The sequence below is a fragment of the Cetorhinus maximus genome, chromosome 6 (genome assembly GCF_964194155.1).
Source record: "Cetorhinus maximus chromosome 6, sCetMax3.hap1.1, whole genome shotgun sequence".
NCBI classification, from domain to species: Eukaryota; Metazoa; Chordata; class Chondrichthyes; order Lamniformes; family Cetorhinidae; genus Cetorhinus; species Cetorhinus maximus.
In genome coordinates, this window is record NC_135884.1 from 43,270,306 (window position 1) to 43,290,166 (window position 19,861).

At 39.5% G+C, this 19,861-nt stretch overlaps 1 protein-coding gene across 2 annotated transcripts in view; it reads right to left on the bottom strand.

The window, feature by feature from the left end:
• The window catches only part of lrig1 (leucine-rich repeats and immunoglobulin-like domains 1), a 154,188-nt gene that overhangs the window by 31,525 nt on the left and 102,802 nt on the right, over positions 1-19,861 (bottom strand). For both annotated transcript variants that reach the window (XM_078543673.1, XM_078543672.1), the window contains 3 exons: positions 12,446-12,526; positions 6,077-6,148; positions 4,381-4,452 (listed from right to left, as the gene is read on the bottom strand). In XM_078543673.1, coding sequence (XP_078399799.1) covers positions 4,381-4,452; positions 6,077-6,148; positions 12,446-12,526 — 225 coding nt within the window. The remainder of the gene's footprint in view (positions 1-4,380; positions 4,453-6,076; positions 6,149-12,445; positions 12,527-19,861) is intronic.

Here is a 19,861-nt window from a genome sequence, read left to right on the forward strand (position 1 = left end):
ATTCAATTTCTTATTGTCTCACCAGCCTCTTTGAACTTCACCTTTTAACAATGAAACCCTTTCATAGTACCAATTTTATTAGTAATATAAATATATTGCTTGGTAGCTGCTAGAAAGGCATCAGTTTTCACCCCAATTCTTGAATGCTCTATTCAAAAATGCAATGCAGCTATCTCCTATACACATCAAAATTAGTACCCATCAAAGCACCCAGGCTAGCTGATTTTAATCCAATTAAGAAACACCCGCAGACTAAACCTCTATTTCATAAGAAAAATATTTTCCAAAATATTATATACAGCTTCATGACACTTGAGATTCATTAGCTTTAATGTAAAGTTAAATCTGCCCGTTTTAAGTCACCGCCATGATCAACAGATCTTCCAAATTCAAGTATCTGTGTGCATATAGGGCATGGGCAGCCAGCATCTATAGCATAAAACATAGGCTATCATGGTCAAATTAGTAAGCACTTAAAAATGCATAGGTTAATTAATGGCTAACACAAGCAAGTCGTGTTTGACATACTTAGTAATGACTTGAATTGATCAAGATGGAGGGAATGCAGTAAATGTGGTATAAATTGATTTTCAGAATGTACTCAATAAGGTGTCATGGGGATTATCAAAGATCAGGCATATCATAACAGAGGAAATGTAGCATCATGACTAGAAAATTGGTTAATGAAGATGGAATTAAATGGATATCATTCAGATGGTGAAAGGAAACAATCTTGAAATTTTCTTACAATGCAAAAGTAGAAGATTGACAAACAGCAAGGCAAACTGTAAAAGACATCAGGTTTGTGGAATGGATATAGGCCACAGATGGAATTTAATATGAAGATATATAAGCCAATATAGCTTGCAAGGAATGGAAATATCAACTGAATGGGAAGACACTGAAGCGTGCAAATGAACAGGGAAATCAAAGCATTCACATAGACAATTCCAAGGGTGGATAAAATCATGGACAAGATCATTAGCATTTTGGTACCATAAACAGGAGTATACAAGTGCAAAACCTTTGACAAGGCAATGGTTAGGCTACAATTAGAGCAACTTTTTCCACCAGATATAGAATGGGCATTAAAACCAGAGAAAACATATAAGATAGACTCTTCAAGATACTGCCAGCGATGGGATATCAGTTATGGGGTGAGGACTTGCAATACAGGGACTATTTCCACTACAGAAGAGAAGGGCAAGAGGAGATCCCATACAGATGATGGGATTGGTAAGCATGAATAAGGTGTTAAGATTTTGAGATTTAAAAAGACAGTCATGCTTTAAGTTGTCTCTTTTACTTTAAAAGTAAAACAGAGTGCCCTGGAAAAAGGGGTGGGGGGGGGGGTGGTACAATCATGCTGAAAACTGCCCAGAGACAAGCCCGTATGATTTGGTTGCCATGGGGACAGAGGCCCAGGTTGAAACTCAAACTCGAGTGCCAGTTTTCACACCTTGACACAAGACGGGCACAGCTCTTCTTGTTGGACCCAGGCTTGCAGGCTCCATCAGATAGAGATGCTGCTGTGAGAAGAAGCAGAGAAGCTATTGCTGCGAGAGCAGAATGTTGGTGAGACAGATACCCTGTTTGAAGAGATGGACTTTTGTAGAGATTTAAAGACCAACAAGTTGCCAAATGGTGTCTTGATGCTGAAGTTGATTCAGTTATACTCAGGAGATCGAGTGAAGAAACTAGAACTCTGGAAGACTAGTCCTGGTATAACAGGGAGAAAATAGTCTGTTGAATAGCCAGGAGCTGCTTGGGACTTTTAAGCACAACACTGCAGATTTGCTGAGAATGTGCCATAATGCATAAAGTGGCGCAGGGTTTTCAGTTGCATTAACTGGTTAATGGGGAAAGTACCTTTTCTGTAGTTTAGTATATTAGTTACATACTGAGTAATGTTTAGTCGATGTGGGTTTTGGTTTGTTACCATAAAGGTCTTAAAACTTGAAACCTTGTCCTTCGGTAATTTTCATCAGTTTCTGGGAAATTCATATCTCTTTTAAAGAGTTATTGGTCTCTACAGGGATTGTAACAAAGGAAATAAACATTTCTCTGGTTGTGGAATCAGTGACAAGGAGTCATCAATTTCAAATGGTCATCAAGAACACGAGAAGAGGGTTAGGAGAAGTTTCTCATCACTGAAGCAACCGAGGTGAAAAGCATTGCACCTTTCACAGAAAAATGGAGAACTTTTTGAAGTAAGGATGCTAAGGAAGTAAGGATCTATGGGGATAGTGCAGGGCAATGATTTAGTCTTGGTTTGCAAAGAACTGGTATAGACACTACAAGGTGAACAGCCAAGTGTGTCACAGGAGTAGGAGGCACGTCATTCAGCACCTCACTCTTGTTCCAACATTCAGTTCTTTCATGGCTGACCTGTATCTCAACTCCATTTATCTGTCTTTGATATCATAACTCAACAAAAATCTATCAACATCACTCTTGAAAATTTCAATTGACCCAGTAGCCACAGCCTTACAGGGGAGCAAGAACTCCAGATTTCCACTACCTTGTGTCTAAAAGTACTTCCTGATTTTGCTCCTGAATGACCTAGCTCAAATATTTTTACGTCCCCTTGTTCTGGATTACCCTGCAAGAAGAAATGATAGTACTGAGCTGTAGCCCACGAAGGATCATAGGCATCTCTCGCCATTAGAGATACAAAATTGATTATGGAGCTCAAGGGGTAACACTCCACATCAAGCATGGGGCAAGGCAACAATGCAGGCCTCCATGAACTACTACAGCTGGTACAGTGATTGAACCTGTGTGGTTTTTGTCATTCTGCATCTCTAGCCATTGAGCCAACTGAGCTAACTGATCTAACGGACCTCCACCAAAGGAAACAGTACTTCTGTACCTGCATTAGCAAAACATTTTTTTAAGATCTTAAACATCGCAATCATATTATCCTCAATCTTCTATAAAAATTGAGTATAAGCAAAAGTTATACAACCTGTCCTCATAATTTAACCACCTATCAACCTGGTTAATTTGTACTATACCTCCTTCAAAGTCAGTGTATCTTTCTTGATGCAAGGTGTCGAAAACTGAACACAATATTCTGCACGCAGTTTTACCAAGACTGCAGAATTGATGCCTAAGTTTTTTATTTCCAACCCTTTTGTGATTAAAAATAAGTGTTTCATTAGCTTTTTGATTACTTTTTGTACATGTGCACTGCACTTGATTGATCGGTGTACACAGCGGAGGTCCGTTAGGTCAGTTAGCTTAATGGTTAGAGATGCAGAATGACAAAAACCGCATAGGTTCAATCACTGCACCAGCTATAGTAGTTCATGGAGGCCTCTGTTGTTGCCTTGCCCCATGCTTGATATAAAGTGTTACCCCTTAAGCTCCATAATCAATTGTATGGCCATCCAAGTACATTTGTCCCTTGGTGTCAAGTAAGCAAATAAATTATTTTTCACTTGTGAAGGGGGAAAATTGCATTCCTCCATAAACTCTGAAGGTGCAATAGAAAAACTAATAACTATATGCGCCATTGAAGAAAAGATAAAAGATCAAAGCACCGTGCATCAGTCAAACGGCCTCGCCTCATCTTGTGGGACCATCCAGTGTTGTTAAAGATTGTGGGGTAGAGCTTCCACTAGCTGTGCTGGATTTGCCCAAAAATAATGGAAAAGATCAAGGATTTGAAGTGCATATTGAGATTCCATGATCTCTTGCACAAGTTTTAAAATCATCATGCTGAAAGGAGCCACCTCCACCCCGCCATAAAATTGGCCATGTTCCCCTGATCAAATTAATCACTATGGCAAGTTTCTGTTAAATTTTAAGAATCAAAGTGTGCAGTTAAGCTTTTTTTTGGTCCAAAGGCACATTTTAAAAGATTTTAAGTAACAGGATTGAATTTTCCAAAAAACTGACTACTGTACACCAATTAAACTAGTAACACGTTCTATATCTCTTTTGAGGTAATTTTCAGTTACTTAAAAATCCGATTCTTCACAGTTGGTGAATCAAACGCCGATTGAAAAGTGATTATTTTGTGATGTGCACATTTGCAACTATATTAATTAAACTGCCCCAGATTACCACTTCTAAATTGAAGACTCCTACTTAATGCAATTACTTAAAAAAAACACATTCTATAACGCTGTCCGAATGCACTGGTTCAGAGAATACACCAGGTTTGGCAAATATGCAAATAATTGAGCATGAACCTGAACAAAATATTCAATTCAGTAAACTACGCAATTTTGACTGCAATTTGCATCTGGATTGCCAACTGCACCGAAATAACTTCACCCGCAAACGTCACTATTTCAAAACATAATTACTTTGTGCCCACTGGATTATTTCAGCTAAAACACAAGTTAGTACGATGGACTTTTGTTTACTTACAGTTCTTTCAGGTTCTTCATTTTGGTAAACGCTTCTCCCTGGATAGACCTGATCATATTATTTGCCAAGTTTCTATAAAAGGACAAATTGTAATGTGGTGCACTCCTTCAAAAAGGCCATTAAAAGACAATCAAAATTCAAAATCCCACCCCCCCCCCCCAACCAAGGTATAATAGCTAATTTGTCCATAAAATAGTATCTGCAAGCTAATCTAACATATATGGTCTACTGCTCTGTGTACCATCTTGACATCTACTTTTTACATTTGAGCTGAAGAGACATTTAACAATTTATACAGGCCTTTCAACAACTTAGAGTTGACCTATACCTGGAGTCATTTAACTTCACCATATTGAGCACTCAACAAAAAAAATATATATACCATTTAAAAATATCAAAACCCTTCTGGAACATAATTCCACCCAATGTTGATGTCCTAAAGTAATAAGTAAGCCTAATGGGAAAAGCACTGTTTTCCGTTTTAAAAAAAAAGGGTATTAATTCCAAATTAGTTTAGACAAGGTCTACAAATGCCAAGAGTCTCTCAACCATTTACTTAAGTACCTCTGCCTAAGTTAATATAAAGAAAATTTAATAAGTAAGCCGAATAATCTTTAAAAAAAAATCAATGCAGAACCCATTTAACCACGGACAACCAAAATGTCAACCTTGACTCAGTGATAGCACTTTTGCCTCAGAGTCAGATGGTTGTGGGTTGATGGCCCATTCCAGAGACTTGAGCACTAAATCTAGGCTGACACTCTGGTGCAATACCCAAGGGAGTGCTAAAATATAGGTGCTGCCATCTTTCAGATGAGACATTAAAGTCTCTAGAGAGGGCATAAAAAAAATCCCATGGCACTATTTGAGGAAGCATGGGAGTTCTCCCAGTGTAACATCACTAAAAACAGATTATTTATTCATCCCTTTCAGCAGCCTTGCTGTGAATAAATTGGCTTGTCAGCTAGGCTTCAGCCCCAGAGCAGCTAGGCCTCAGCCCCAGAGCGGCTAGGCTTCAAGTGTCTATTTACCCAGGAGTGACACGGGTTTTTTCCTGTCTAACATTTCCTGGGGGATTTATTCAGGTAAGTGAGTCAGAACCAACCAAAGTCTCCGACTCTAACTCAAAGCTGTAGACTTTTTCGGAGGATTCCACTGCAGAGGAATTGCCCAATCGAAGGTTGAAACATCCTGGGTAAATCCTGCGGAGTCCTTGCGTTTGGACTTCCGAGCTGTCCCCCACTGCAACTCCAGGGTGCCTCGAGTACGATCCTCCAGATTTTCACAAGGTACATCTCCACAGTAACAGTTCTAGTTTATCTTCTATTCAAGACAGCAATAGCAAGCAGTCTGGCAAGTTCAGGTGTCAGTGGTAATCAGGAAAATATCTCATTTTGAAATTAATCTTTTTCATCTCAGTAAAAATTATGAAATTGGTTAGCAAAAAAAGAGATATTAATGGGGGAAAGGAGGTGTGTATTAAATTTAAAGTTATCTGGAGCCTCAGGTTTTCCTTTAATGCCTTAAGGGCAAAATAAAAATAGAGACAAAGTTTAGACTATATCGAGAAGGAAGCAGATGGCCACTGCAAATGCAACTTCTTCTCAGTTTACAAAGAAGCTATTAAATTGCTAGCAGTCTACTAAAGCAGCCACTCTTGGCAGACTGCTAACTCAGTGTATTGTGGGATACTCACAGGTGTTCAAGGGCCTCCAGTCCTGCAAATGCTTTTTTGGCTATGGATTTGATCTTGTTTCCAAACAGTGTTCTGCAGTTTCCAAACACATACAGGAGATAAATGGAAAAAGAGTAAGCACAATTAGTTCAGCAAAATCAGATAAAGAAACTATATGAAGGGCAGGAAATTTGAACTGCTCCCAGGTTAAAATGTAAATTTAGAACTGGGTTCTGCTGCTTCATTAAAAAAGTCTTGAGAATTCATGAATTGCAAGAGGACAAAACCATGTGGCTCACATTAAATTATATCCTAAGTACCAAAAAATATCAGCTTGCTAAAATAAAAAAATCTGTCCAATAATCAGCAGCAAATAATGAGTAAGATTGACTGTGCTGACAGCTGCAGCCTCCAGCGTTACACTGGACAGAATGCTTATAATAGTTCCAAAACCCTCCAGCCAAATCCACTTGCTTTTACTTTACTTCCTGCCCTTGCATGCCTTTCTGAAACACTCTAAAAACACTAACCTCATAAGCTAACTACATCCTGCAAACTGTCAAAACAAAGTTAGACTTTGCCTTGGAACTGTTTTAGACTGTGTGACTTTGCTAATATGCTTAGTTCACATGCATTAAATTCACAATTCAGTGAAAGGTTTTCTCTTCCAGAAATTTAGTGAATAGTTTCACAAACTCCCTTTGTTAGCTCAGGTAATTTTGTTCAGTGTGGAGTTGAGTCACACAGACCAGAAAAATACTTGAGTAGGCTGATTCAGGTAAGATCACGTGATGAACAACGTATAACTTTTAAGTTGAATTTTTATTATATACATTTTTAAATGAGGTTTTACAACCCCTGAAATTAAAGGGATGGGTTAAAAAGGGATTGGAAGCTTAGCAATTTTGGGAACAAAAAGTGGGGGAAAAACTGGGCTATTGCCTAGTGACAGTGGTCAAGCGACACAGACACAAAGACAGAAGAGTTCAATCTGTGTCAAGGAGTGAAGACAGGGATTTTCAGCTGAGATAACAAATACTACAAGGCGACTGCGAGACTGAGTTTTGGGAGCTTATGTGTTTGCTCTATGGTTGAAGCAATAGAGAGTTTAGAGTGCAGTTTTGGGTGTCTAAGGGAGAGATACAAGTTGGGTAAGAAGCATCAAGTGAATGCTCAAATAATCCAACAAAAGAAAATCATTTGCACATGTGGCAGTCCCAACCAAGTAGCCTTTGTGTCAAGCTAGTGGTAACACTTCACTGGCTTGTGTGTCTGTAAAGATAATGCTGGGCAAGGGAATATTGGGAAATTGAATCATCTTATATTTGCATCGAGATCTTCTCAACTTTTTTGTCTGGTGTAATATAGTTCTTTTTTCTTGTTTTAATAAATATTTTATTGTTTATTAAAAGTTCATTAGCAGACTCCTGTGAATAAGTTCAGTAACTTTCCTCCAAGGTTTCTGAAAAAAAAGTTAGGATCTATCAAGCCAGGTTACACTCTGGGATCTGACTTGTCCAGTATTATCAGCTGGGATCGTAACACATTGGGCAGAATTTTCTGCCTATCAGGCAGGCGGGCCTGACCCAATCTCCGGCAGGCGCGGAGCTGACCCCCGCCAACAAAGCAGGCTGCACCGCCATTTTACGTGGGCGGGCCATTTAAGGCCCGCCCAGCATGACGTCCGGCAGGAAACGCTATGCGGGCGGAGGGGGAATCCCTGAAATAGTGTGCGCGCTCTTTCGCGCATGCACACAAAAGAGCGCACGTCTCCCTGAGGCTAAGTGCAGCCTCAGGGAGATCGCCTGTAGTTTGAAAAGTATTAATAGAAAAAAAATTCCCTTACATGTCCCCCTCATGTGACAATGTCACATGAGTTGGGACATGTTCATAATTTACAGAATAACTTTATTAAAATTTTTCAAACCCTGCATGAAACCTCATCCTGCCACTGGATGAGGTTTCATGTGTTCTCTATTTGCCGCCGGGGCTCCTAGCCACAGGCAGGTCCTTTAATTGTTTAAATGATCCTGTCAATGGCCTCAATTGGCCATTGACAGGTCGGCGGGCCCACAGCTGATTTTGCTGTGCCCCCGCCTTCCTGAAAATTTAAATGTGGCGGGGTGACGTCGGGGGTTCCACCCGACATCATCCCACGTCATTTTATGCGTCGGCGAGTGGGCCCCGCCCCCTGCTCGCCGATGGCAAAATTCTGCCCATGGTAAAAGTTCTAGATTTTGCTAGCAGAGCACCCTTGGCCAGGGAAGGGAAGATTTCTTTGCAAGATCTGCCAGTTTACCCATTCCAGAATGCTATCTATTGAACCCTGCTGAAAAATGTATGCATGTGAATTGTTGAGGGTTTCTTAAATTTGTTTACAGGATGTGGGTGGCACAGCCAGCATTTATTACACATCCCAAAGGGCCCTTGAGGTGATAGTGAACTAACTTCTTGAATCGCTTTAGTCCACATATAGGTACACCCGCAATACTGTTCCAGGATTTTGACCCAGCAACAGTAATTATGATGCATTTCCACGTCAGGGTGGTGTGCGACTTGAGGGAAACTTGCAGGTTGGCATTACCATGCACCCTTTTCCCGTGTTCTTCTAGGTGGTAGAGGTCACAGGTTTGGAAAGTGCTGTCTTAAGAGTCTTCATGAGTTGCTGCAATACATCTTTTAGACTGAACATATTGCTGCCACCGGTGCACTAGTAGTGGAGGGAGTGTATGTTTAAGGTGGATGGAGTAAAAGTCAAGTTGGCAGCTTTGTCTTGGATGATGTTGAGCTTCTTGAATGTTGTTGGATCTGCATTCATCCAAGCAAGTGGGGCATGCACCATCACACTCCTCACTTGGGCCTTGTAGATGATAGATAAGCTTTGGAGAGCCAAGGGGTGAGTTACTCGTTGCAAAATTCCCAGTCTCTGGTCTCCTCTTAAAGCCACAGTATTTATATGCCTGGTCCAGTTAAGTTACTGGTCAATGGTAACCCTCAGGACTTTGATGGTGAGGGATTCAACAATGGTAATGCCCTTAAATCTCATGGGGAAGTGGTTACACTCTTCTTTGTTGAAGATGGTCATTGCCTGGCCCTTAAGTGGCACAAATGTTACTTGCCACTTTTCAGCCCAAACCCGAAAGTTGTTCAGGTCTTGCTGCATGTGGGCACAGACTGCTTTATGATCCAAGGGGTTGCAAATGGAACTGAATGCTGCAATGATCAGCAAACTTCCCAACTTCTAACCTTAAGATGAAGGGGAAGGCCACGGAAAGTAGTTGAAAGATGGTTGGGCCTAGAACACTGCTCCAAGGAACTCCTGCAGTGATGTCCTGGTGCCAAGTTGATAGCTTCTAACAGCCACAGCCATCTTCTGTTTTGCTAGGTATGATGCCAGCCAGCAAATTACATTAAGCTTTAGCTTGCCAATACTGACACGTGGAAAACTTGTGAAAAAAATCCATTTGGGCAAGTGCTATCCATAGAGCTGCATCCCTTCATGTGTCACTATCTTTGTTGCATCTCTGGAGAGATGAGGCAAATCTTTCAGAAATTAACTTGTACCAGAGGTATCCAAGCACACATATCTAATGCCATACACTACCATCTTTAATACAGTAAAATTCTACTCATTTTGTAACTCACCTATAAGCGTAACACCTCAAGGTTTAGCAATGCAAAACAATAACCAAACAAATTCGCATTTATAAACTTCATTAGGATGTATACAAATATTTAGTAGTCCTTCCATTAATCTATAGAGACAGTGGCGTATTGGTAATGTCACTGGACTAGTCATCAGCTGCCATGGCCCCAAAGTCTGGAATTCCCTGTCTAAACTTCTCTGCTTCTATTCCTCTCTTTTCTCCTTTAAGATGCTCATTAAAACCTACCTCTTTGGCCTAACTGCCCTATTATCTCATACGGCTTGGTGTCAAATCTTGTTTGATAATGCTCCTGTGTAGCACCTGAGGACATTTTGCCATGTTTAAAAGGTGCTATATAAACACAAGTTGTTGTTATTGTACAAGTACTTGGCTTGTTATACTGTAGGCAAAAATGCTAATCCATTGTATCAACATCTTAATCTCTATGACAGTTATATATAATTTGCACCACACTTAGGTTTTAACATGCCAAATTATATGTCCCCTCTAAGCTCAACAGCCACATAGCCTCCCAGCAGCCTTGATTGTATTGCCAAGACTTGTACAATGATAAATATGGTGTGCACAGCTGTACAAAAAAATTTAAAGGGACTATGTAAAATAACTATATTATCAAGTGAAAAAAACAATAAACTGCGGATGCTGGAAATCCAAAACAAAAACAGAATTACCTGGAAAAACTCAGCAGGTCTGGCAGCATCAGAGGAGAAGAAAAGAGTTGACGTTTCGAGTCCTCATGATCCTTCAACAGAACTGAGTAATATTAGGAGAGGGGTGAAATATAAGCTGGTTTAAGGTGGGGGGGTGGTGGGGGGAGAGAAGTTGGGAGGGGACGGTGGTTGTAGGGACAAGCAAGCAGTGATAGGAGCAGATAATCAAAAGATGTCACAGACAAAGGAACAAAGAGGTGTTGAAGGTGGTGATATTATCTAAGAGAATATGCTAATTACGAATGGATGGCAGGACACTCAAGGTACAGCTCTAGTGGGGGTGGGGTGGAAAGACTAACAGGGCATTAAAGGTATAGATTTAAAAATAATGGAAATAGGTGGGAAAAGAAAAATCTATATAAATTATTGAAAAAAACAAAAGGGAGGGGGAAGAAACGGAAAGGGGGTGGGGATGGAGGAGGGAGTTCAAGATCTAAAGTTGTCGAATTCAATATTCAGTCCAGAAGGCTGTAAAGTGCCTAGTCGGAAGATAAGGTGCTGTTCCTCCAGTTTGCGTTGGGCTTCACTGGAACAATGCAGCAAGCCAAGGACAGACATGAGGGCAAGAGAGCAGGGTGGAGTGTTAAAATGGCAAGCGACAGGGAGGTTTGGGTCTTTCTTGCGGACAGACCGCAGGTGTTCTGCAAAGCGGTCGCCCAGTTTATGTTTGGTCTCTCCAATGTAGAGGAGACCGCATTGGGAGCAACGAATGCAGTAGACTAAGTTAGGGGAAATGCAAGTGAAATGCTGCTTCACTTGAAAGGAGTGTTTGGGCCCTTGGACGGTGAGGAGAGAGGAAGTGAAGGGGCAGGTGTTGCATCTTTTGCGTGGGCATGGGGAAGTGCCATAGGTGGGGGTTGAGGAGTAGGGAGTGATGGAGGAGTGGACCAGGGTGTCCCTACGGAATGCCGCCGGGGGGGGGTGAAGGGAAGATGTGTTTGGTGGCGGCATCATGCTGGAGTTGGCGGAAATGGCGGAGGATGATCCTTTGAATGCGGAGGCTGGTGGGGTGATAAGTGAGGACAAGGGGGTCCCTATCATGTTTCTGGGAGGGAGGAGAAGGCGTGAGGGCGGATGCGCAGGAGATGGGCCGGACACGGTTGAGGGCCCTGTCAACGACCGTGGGTGGAAAACCTCGGTTAAGGAAGAAGGAAGACATGTCAGAGGAACTGTTTTTGAAGGTTGCATCATCAGAACAGATGCGACGGATGCGAAGGAACTGAGAGAATGGGATGGAGTCCTTACAGAAAAAGCGGGGTGTGAGGAGCTGTAGTCGAGGTAGCTGTGGGAGTCAGTAGGCTTGTAATGGATATTGGTGGACAGTCTATCACCAGAAATTGAGACAGAGAGGTCAAGGAAGGGAAGTGTCAGAGATGGACCATGTGAAAATGATGGAGGGGTGGAGATTGGAAGCAAAATTAATAAATTTTTCCAGATCCCGACGAGAGCTTGAAGAAGCACCGAAGTAATCATCGATGTACCGGAGAAAGAGTTGTGGGAGGGGGCCGGAGTAGGACTGGAACAAGGAATGTTCCACATGCCCCATAAAGAGACAGGCATAGCTGCTGATTAAGACTCCAATATAAAGGCAAAAATAAAACTCAAGCTCAGTATAACTAAAGCAGACTCTCAAGTCTGTGTTCCTTACCTCCTCAGGTCATTTAGAAAGGCTTTCCCCACAGTTAACAGTAGAATAATTAAAATAAGTGTGTGTAAAATGTTGGTTCTTTAAACTGATGTGCCATGAATATCTGGGGGTTTACTTAATTTCCAGGATTCTAAAACTTAGAAAGTATTCATATAACTATAATACTCAAGTATAGCATGTCACATCTTCTGAACTTAACAGCTAATTAGAAGCCATTGCATCTCATCACTTTCTTGAACCCTGCATAAAGATGAACCTAATTCCCAAAGTTCCTATTCAAAGCTCAAGCACAAGAACAATGGCTGTAAAACAATAACCTTTTTATGCATGCAGTTTGGCTGACTTCAAAAGATGAGATACTCACAGCTTGCTCAGACTATCCAAGCCAGCAAAGGCCCCATTTGTATCTTCTATTATTCCCGAGATTTCATTATTGTCCAGTTCCCTGTAGGGAAGAAAAATAAGAAAGTGCAATCAATTTTCCAGTCTCACTCATTTACATTACGAAAGGTAAAGAGAAGGGGGAGGAAAGTAATGCTTTGGTTCACTACATTGCACACACAAAAAAAAATCTCTTATGAAGTTATTCAATACCAATGTAACATCTTCATAACAGAGTCCTTTTAAAACCGTCGATCATTCTTATTCCCAAGAAACCACCACTGTTCTTTAGATCTGATGTTTTCTGCAAGATGAAGCAGCTATTATCTTGGGGTTAAATAGAACTGCTAAACAGACTACTAAAATTTACCCAACAGAGTTTTGAATTTCTACAGGATATATTTTTAAAAAGTTATTGTAATAACTGCTTTTATTGACTGTTTCACTTCATTTCATACTTCAAACAAAAACAAAGAGGACTCAATGATTTGAAAATCACAGGAAACCAAAACGGTCAGGAAAACACCAAGAAGTTTGCTGGAAAGGCAATGGTATAGCTCTAATGCTTCTAATACTATAACAACATTGCTTTATAAATATAAATATGAAGAGTGACAATCTGCAGTTTTCTTAGTTATTCCTGGTTCAGCCTCTTACTTTCAGTCGCTCCTATAGTAAATGCAGACTGAAGGCAATACCTAAAGTACTACCTTTTTGAAGGCTAATGCATCTACAAAATGTTTTTCTGTGCTATGGAATATAAGCAACAAAGATGTAGTTATTTTAGTTTTTCTATTGCCCTCTGATGCATTATCTTTAGGTTAGCCAAAAAGACCAGAACGGGGAGAGAGAAATTATTTTCTGTGTCTCATTCACCTGGGCAACAATTTCTGGCATCCACATATGCACAATAATATCTGGAAACCCTGAAGTTGCTATCTAATTTACCCTTCACCTCCACAAGCTCCGCTTCAGTGGTACCTTGCATGTATTTCAAAGTTGAAACGATCAGCAAGGGTGTGAAGTTGCGGTATTTACTCATGAGACTCCGCGGTATTTACTCATGAGACTCCACTAAATATGCCAGAGAAAAAAAATTAGGACCTGTCTATTCAAGTGGGATTTTTTTTTTAAAAAGTCTGATCAGTTTTAATTACTGCCAAGTAACTTCTGGCTTTAAAAATTAACATTTACAAATGTAGAGTCTCATACCTTCAGATTTTAATTATTGTTGGAGATTCAAAAAATATACTTTGCTCTGTCTCATTCCCATCTTTCTTTCCTTATTTCTCTTTATTGTACATGATTTTATATTCAAGCAGTATTCTAACTTACACTCCATGGTTTAGAGTCAGTGCACAGAATTTTCATTTGGCTGCAGAGCTGGGGCTGGAGGCAGCCAACTAAGTGCCTGCACTCCAATTAGATATATAAAAAAAACCTCCCCACTTTCTTGGCTGCCTCCTCAAACATTGCTTCCAAGGTCCTGCTGCCGGCATCTCTGGGTTCCTGACTCAGGACCATGGAACAAAAATCCAGTCCAGTGTCTCAGTAAGGAATCTTCAATCTGATTGGTTGAACACATATGCTGTTGCTTACCCTGGTCACATTAGGTACCAAATCCCCTGTAGAAAGGGGTGTGTTGTTATAAATAACCAATAACAGTTAATTGCTACTCAAAAGCTCTCTGTGAAAAGCTGCAAGCATAATGAATGGCGAGTACTATTCATTAGTCATCAATATCTCCTGTCCCGCCACATAGATCTGTTAGTGAATACTATCAATGCCATCAATTTATGCCACCATTTAAAAGGCTCTCAAAACTACATTTCCAGTTAACAACCTTGCTCCAGGTCAATTATATGGATTTGAAACAGGATATGTAGTTTTAAAATCATCTGAACAGAATAACGTATCATTTTAACACACCAAAATATAGAGACAAGACTTATAAAGTTAGTTCAATATATCTATATTTTGAGAGCTTGAAGAACACAAAGTGGTGTCCCTCATTAAATAGTACAGAAAATTTGTTCCACAGGATTCATCTTGGATTCCAAGTAACAATATATCATCTCATACCTTCAAAAGGTACAAAATTACTTCCTAAAGACAAGTATAAGAGCCAATAATAATCATGGCTAGGCTGTTATGGTATAGAATTAAGGGTGGCCAGGCTGTCCCTATTGCCTTTTTATTTTCTTCTTTACAGTCACTTGGGAAGGAAACTTTTTACTTTCAATGTTGGCTACCCCAATGGGCAATTTCTCTTGTAGCTTTTAAGTATTGCTGGTGTTTCTAAAATCATGATTCCATTTTTTCAACTTCTCACCAGAACAGGGATTTCTCTTCACAAAGGAACACCCACTCTGATAATTCAGAGGAAGATGTAAAATTGTGCACATCTTTGGAGGAAAATCAATCTCAGAACAAATCTGAAGTGGTTCAATTTCCAAATTCAAATGAATCAGTGGAAATGCATTAATTCCACTGAAACCTGCCCCAGGCTGGAAGTTGTATGCTTTCTCAGAAAAAGTTTCCAAGCACTTTACATGAAATAGTACGCATTTGTGTATTACGTAACAATCTTGCCACAAGCAACCAATTTCGGAGAATTTTTCCTTTACGTTCAAGGTTCTTTACTCATGGAGGAATCTCCCCCATTTCAGTGGTACACATAGGGCAGGATTTTGCCCTTGGTGGGGTAGCTCGGCGGGGGCGGTCGTGCATGCTGACTGCTACCCGCGATCGGCTCCGCTCTGCGATTTCACACGGGCGGCCCAATTAAGGCCCGCCCTGCGTGGATCGCGAGCGGCAGTGCTAAACACTGCCTGTGCAGGCGAGGGGAGGAGGGAGAGCTGAGCCTAGCGCACAGTTCACGCATGCGCGTGAGAGCACGTTTCAATCTCCGAGGCAGCTCCTTGCCTCAGGGAGATTGAAGCGCTTTTTTAAAAAATTAATAAAAACAGTAGAAATTTAATAAAACATATCCCTTCATGAGACCGTCACATGAGATGGTACATGTTTTTAATTCTAAGATAAAGTTTTTATTTACTTTAGGAAACCTCATCCCGCTCATGGATGAGGTTTCCTAAAAAACGTAAAGGCTGCTTGGCCTTTTCACCTGCCCGCTAACCGTAAGGTTGGACGGGCAGCATAAATTTGAATTTAATTGGCTTAATAGCCTTAATAGCCCTTTTAATTATCGGCGGGCACGCAGCCGACTCCGGCACACGCCCGCCGAATGGAATATTGCATGTCATTTTACACAGGTGTGTCAGGTGCCCGCACACCAAGCGTTAAATTCTTCCCATAATTAATTTTAAAAGGGTTTCAAAGATCAAAGATTTCCAAGTCCATAATCTCTAACTTTTCTTTGGGATTGGAAGGTTTCAAGAACCTACCCTGGTCTAAGAGAAAGAATAAGGCTTCTCGAATTTTATGGTCCATGAAGAAAGCAGAAAGCATACAATGGCAGATATTCTATATTTTTTCCTTCACTTGTACAATTGACTGAACCACTTCTGTCAACACAGAATAATACAATACTGCAGAGGTACATACAAGATTTATTTTCATGGTAGTCAGGCAAATTTGAATGATTCTGAATTTAAAGAAAATTGTGAAAAGGGCAAAAATAATATCTAACAGTACTTGGTAACATTGCACAGGAACAGTATAGTACTATCTACTGAAGATTTCAAACTCCTTTTTAAAAAGGCACTTCCAGCAAGCTTTTGTTTCTTTTGTGGGGTTTGAGGTTATTATCCTTCCCTATACAAGTTATAAATATACAAACTACTGCCATTAAGTACCAATAGAGGGGAGATTTATTAGCAAATGGGACAACTATCACTGTCAAATTAGGCATGCTACTTTGTAATTAATCCTTTGAGGAATGCAGTGTTTCTCTACTATTGCCAAATAAGTTTCAATTTGACTAAAATAATTCCCCAAATAGCCTGCAACATCAAAATACCCCGCTAAGTGCTAGTGTAGAAAGGTGAGTAGTAATTGGCCTTTCACCAGTACTGGTTTATAGCAACAGGAAAGCAAAGTCAAAATCATTGCTACCAGTGGCCTTTGGGAACAGAAAAACTTAGGTACCATTTAAATTATGATTTTAGAATTGAACACAGTTTATAGTTGCTGTAGGAACTGAATTATCCATCCACTTGCTACTTTGAATTTAATAATAAATCTGATAGGATGGTGAGAAGAGATTTCACAGACTTAAGAAACACCTTTTATTCCAAGGGTATGATAATAGATCCAGGATTTTTTTTTTTTACTGTCAAGCACATGCCTGTAGAGCTCAATTTGAAGTTAAGGTATCAAAGACACACTAGAAATTGATTTTTTTTTCAGTGCAAGTGTGCGCATTAGACTGCCAGAATGTAAAATTATGACAGGTTTTAGAAAAGAGAAGGACTGGACAATCTCCAATAAGATGATTCAGGGCTGTTAGTTCAGGAATCAGTAGGAAACCTGGTAAGAGGTTTGAAAGACTAAGCAAGATGGTCCAATAGTCTTCTGTCCAAAACATTACTATGTTACTATTTTTTCTCCCAATCATTCGGTGAAGTTTCAACACTAAAAGTTACATAAATATTTTGTTGGTATTGAAAACAAAAAATTGACAGCTTAAAAATTCTGAACTCTGCTACAAATCTGAATTAATCTTGCTTAAATGTATGAAGTAATAGCGTAAAGCAAAAGTTGTTCCAATTTTTAATATTAGGCATTCAAAAATCTACTGGGTCCATGCATGTGGTCAGGAAAATGATCTGTTCAGTTTGTGTATCAAATTCATGCGAGATGGAACCAACAAGGACACCTCAATTTCATACAAGATTCTCATTTAAAACTGGAAAAAAAATTATTCAATATGAAGGAGTCTGAAAGTAACATGTTTAACTTTAAATTTAGTGTTACAGCATTACATACAACTACTTGCTACAGTGACTACACTTAAACTACTTTACAGTCAATGGAGTAATTGAGAAATCCAGTGGTCATGAAAAGTGCTATATAAATGCATGTCCTTATTTTCTTTTTAAAATACAGAATTTGATTCTCGGCTTGACCAGCCCCCTTTTCTTGAGATGAAAGTATGTACAAGTAGAATAGTGTGGCATTCTATCCTGGCTATTTATTCTCTAAATATATGGTTTTAAATTGACTATGACATTGTATTCTATATAATGTCAATGCCCTGCTCATTGCGTGTTTTCTTTTAAATGAAAAGAATGAAGGAGGGTGAAGTAAAAGAAAAAAAATGTTCACGCAAACTAGAAAAACCTTTGATTTGAGCTCTTTTTGTATTTACTTCCTTTCTCTCACAAGCTTCACTGGCAATTTCCTATTCTTTCTGGCTGGCTAGGCCTGAATGCCTGCTGGCTTGTTAATCATTGCTGTGTGAAGGCCTCGAGGCTTGACCTCCATTTGAATAGCTATGCATTTCAGCAGTTTCACACCCACTGAAGGCTCGTCAATCCTCAGCAACAATGGAACCATAATTAAAGCGTGCTCGTTTCTCTTTCACCAGGTGCAGGACCCAATGGGCCTCTGCTTTATTTAATTAGAATTCTCTGCATTGGAGTAGAAAACCTCAGCATTCAGTCTTAGCTGGTCATTCAAAATACAAACATAAACGTCTCTGAAAGCTAAACATGTTTCAGGAAAGGCCAAGTAAAGTTCTGTCTGACATCTTCCTTCAAGCAGTTCAAGGTAATGGAATCTTTTGCTTCCAGCTTCGTGTGTAGATGAGAAGAGGTGGTGCCTGTATGGGTCCTTTCTAAATTCCTTTCCAATGACAAACTCATGACTAAAGACAAGATTTGGCAGCTGCCCGAGAAGTACAACTAAAGCAGGTCTTTAAAATGTCACATTAGCTTTTAAGATACCAACAATTAAACCATTCCCACCCCCAGAAAAAAAATAAAAATAAACACTTATTTATTCTTTAAATTTAATGATGAGCTGCCAATTTTTAGTCATTAGATGTTTCAAGCATACTTTGGGAATACTGAATACCATATTTACCATGCATACTATTGGTTTCCAGCTGTAAAGTAGTATTGTATAAAATTTTCCATTTCATTTAATGATCTTTGCATTTTCACAATTAAAGAGAGGAACACTTAGATCTCTGGTATTTTCTCTTGTATTTTGCGGCTTACTGAATTTCAGCAAAAAATAAATCAAAAATTTTCCAAATCATGGAGGCTATCCAAAACTAATTGTAAAGCACCACATTCATAAGTTTAGAGACATTCCCACTCTGAAAATCAGTTTTGAAGTTGCCAAAGTAACAAGCACTGGCAGTCAAGGATAAATAATAAAAGAAATGCCAACTTATATGTATAAATGAATGCACCTTCATAATAAGTCATAAATGCAAGTTTTAGTAAATACTGGCATTTCAAAAAGTCCAATTTCTCCCAGTGACATGATGTATTTGCACAACATTTATTAAATTTGTTTGCATATTTATCCATTCCCTCTTCTAAATAAATTGTATTTTAAGATTTCAGGATTAGCACAGTGCATTGGGAAATAATATTTACACAAGACACTGAACTAGCTTAAAATATAGCGAACCTATTCTTAAAGTGAACATGGTTTGAAAGCACATCTTTGTTCCTGTTCTCGAAAAGGCACTCCTGAAGAACAAAGTGCAATGGAAATATATCAGATCAGCACAGATGATTCAGAAGCAAGATACGCAGTCATAGCAGTGTGGAGTCTCGTCTTATACACCAGATACACTCTACAGGTCAATCTCACATTAGCAAAGACCACTGGTACAGACCAATAGTGGTCACTTAGAAAAAGATATGTAAAACATGCAGTTTTGGGATGAACACATTTTATCAAAAAACTTATAGTTTTGAGTTGGACAGCAATAAAAATTGCTCAGTTGATCTTTCTGATCAGGAGTCAAATTCAAAAATCAGAAATCAAATACTTGTTAGAAGCTCAGGCTCATAATTAAGATTTTAAGAAGATGCTTTTCAGACGGTGTTTAACAAGTTCCTTTTGAACCAAAATCATAGTTGCAAAAAACTGTTTACTTTTTTAAAAGCAAAATACTGCGGATGCTGGAAATCTAGAACAAAAACAAAAATACCTGGAAAAACTCAGCAGGTCTGACAGCTTTTACTTTATAGCCTTCCAGACTAAATATTGAGTTCAACTTTAGATCATGAACTCTCTCCTCCTTCCCCACCCCCTTTCCGATCCCCCTTTTTCCAATAATTTATATATATTTTTTTTCCCACCTATTTCCATTATTTTTAAATGTATTTCCATCCATTGTTTTATCTCTACCTTTTAGCCTATTTCGATTCCCCCCCACCCCACCCCCACTAGGGCTATCTGTCCCTTGCTCGTCCTA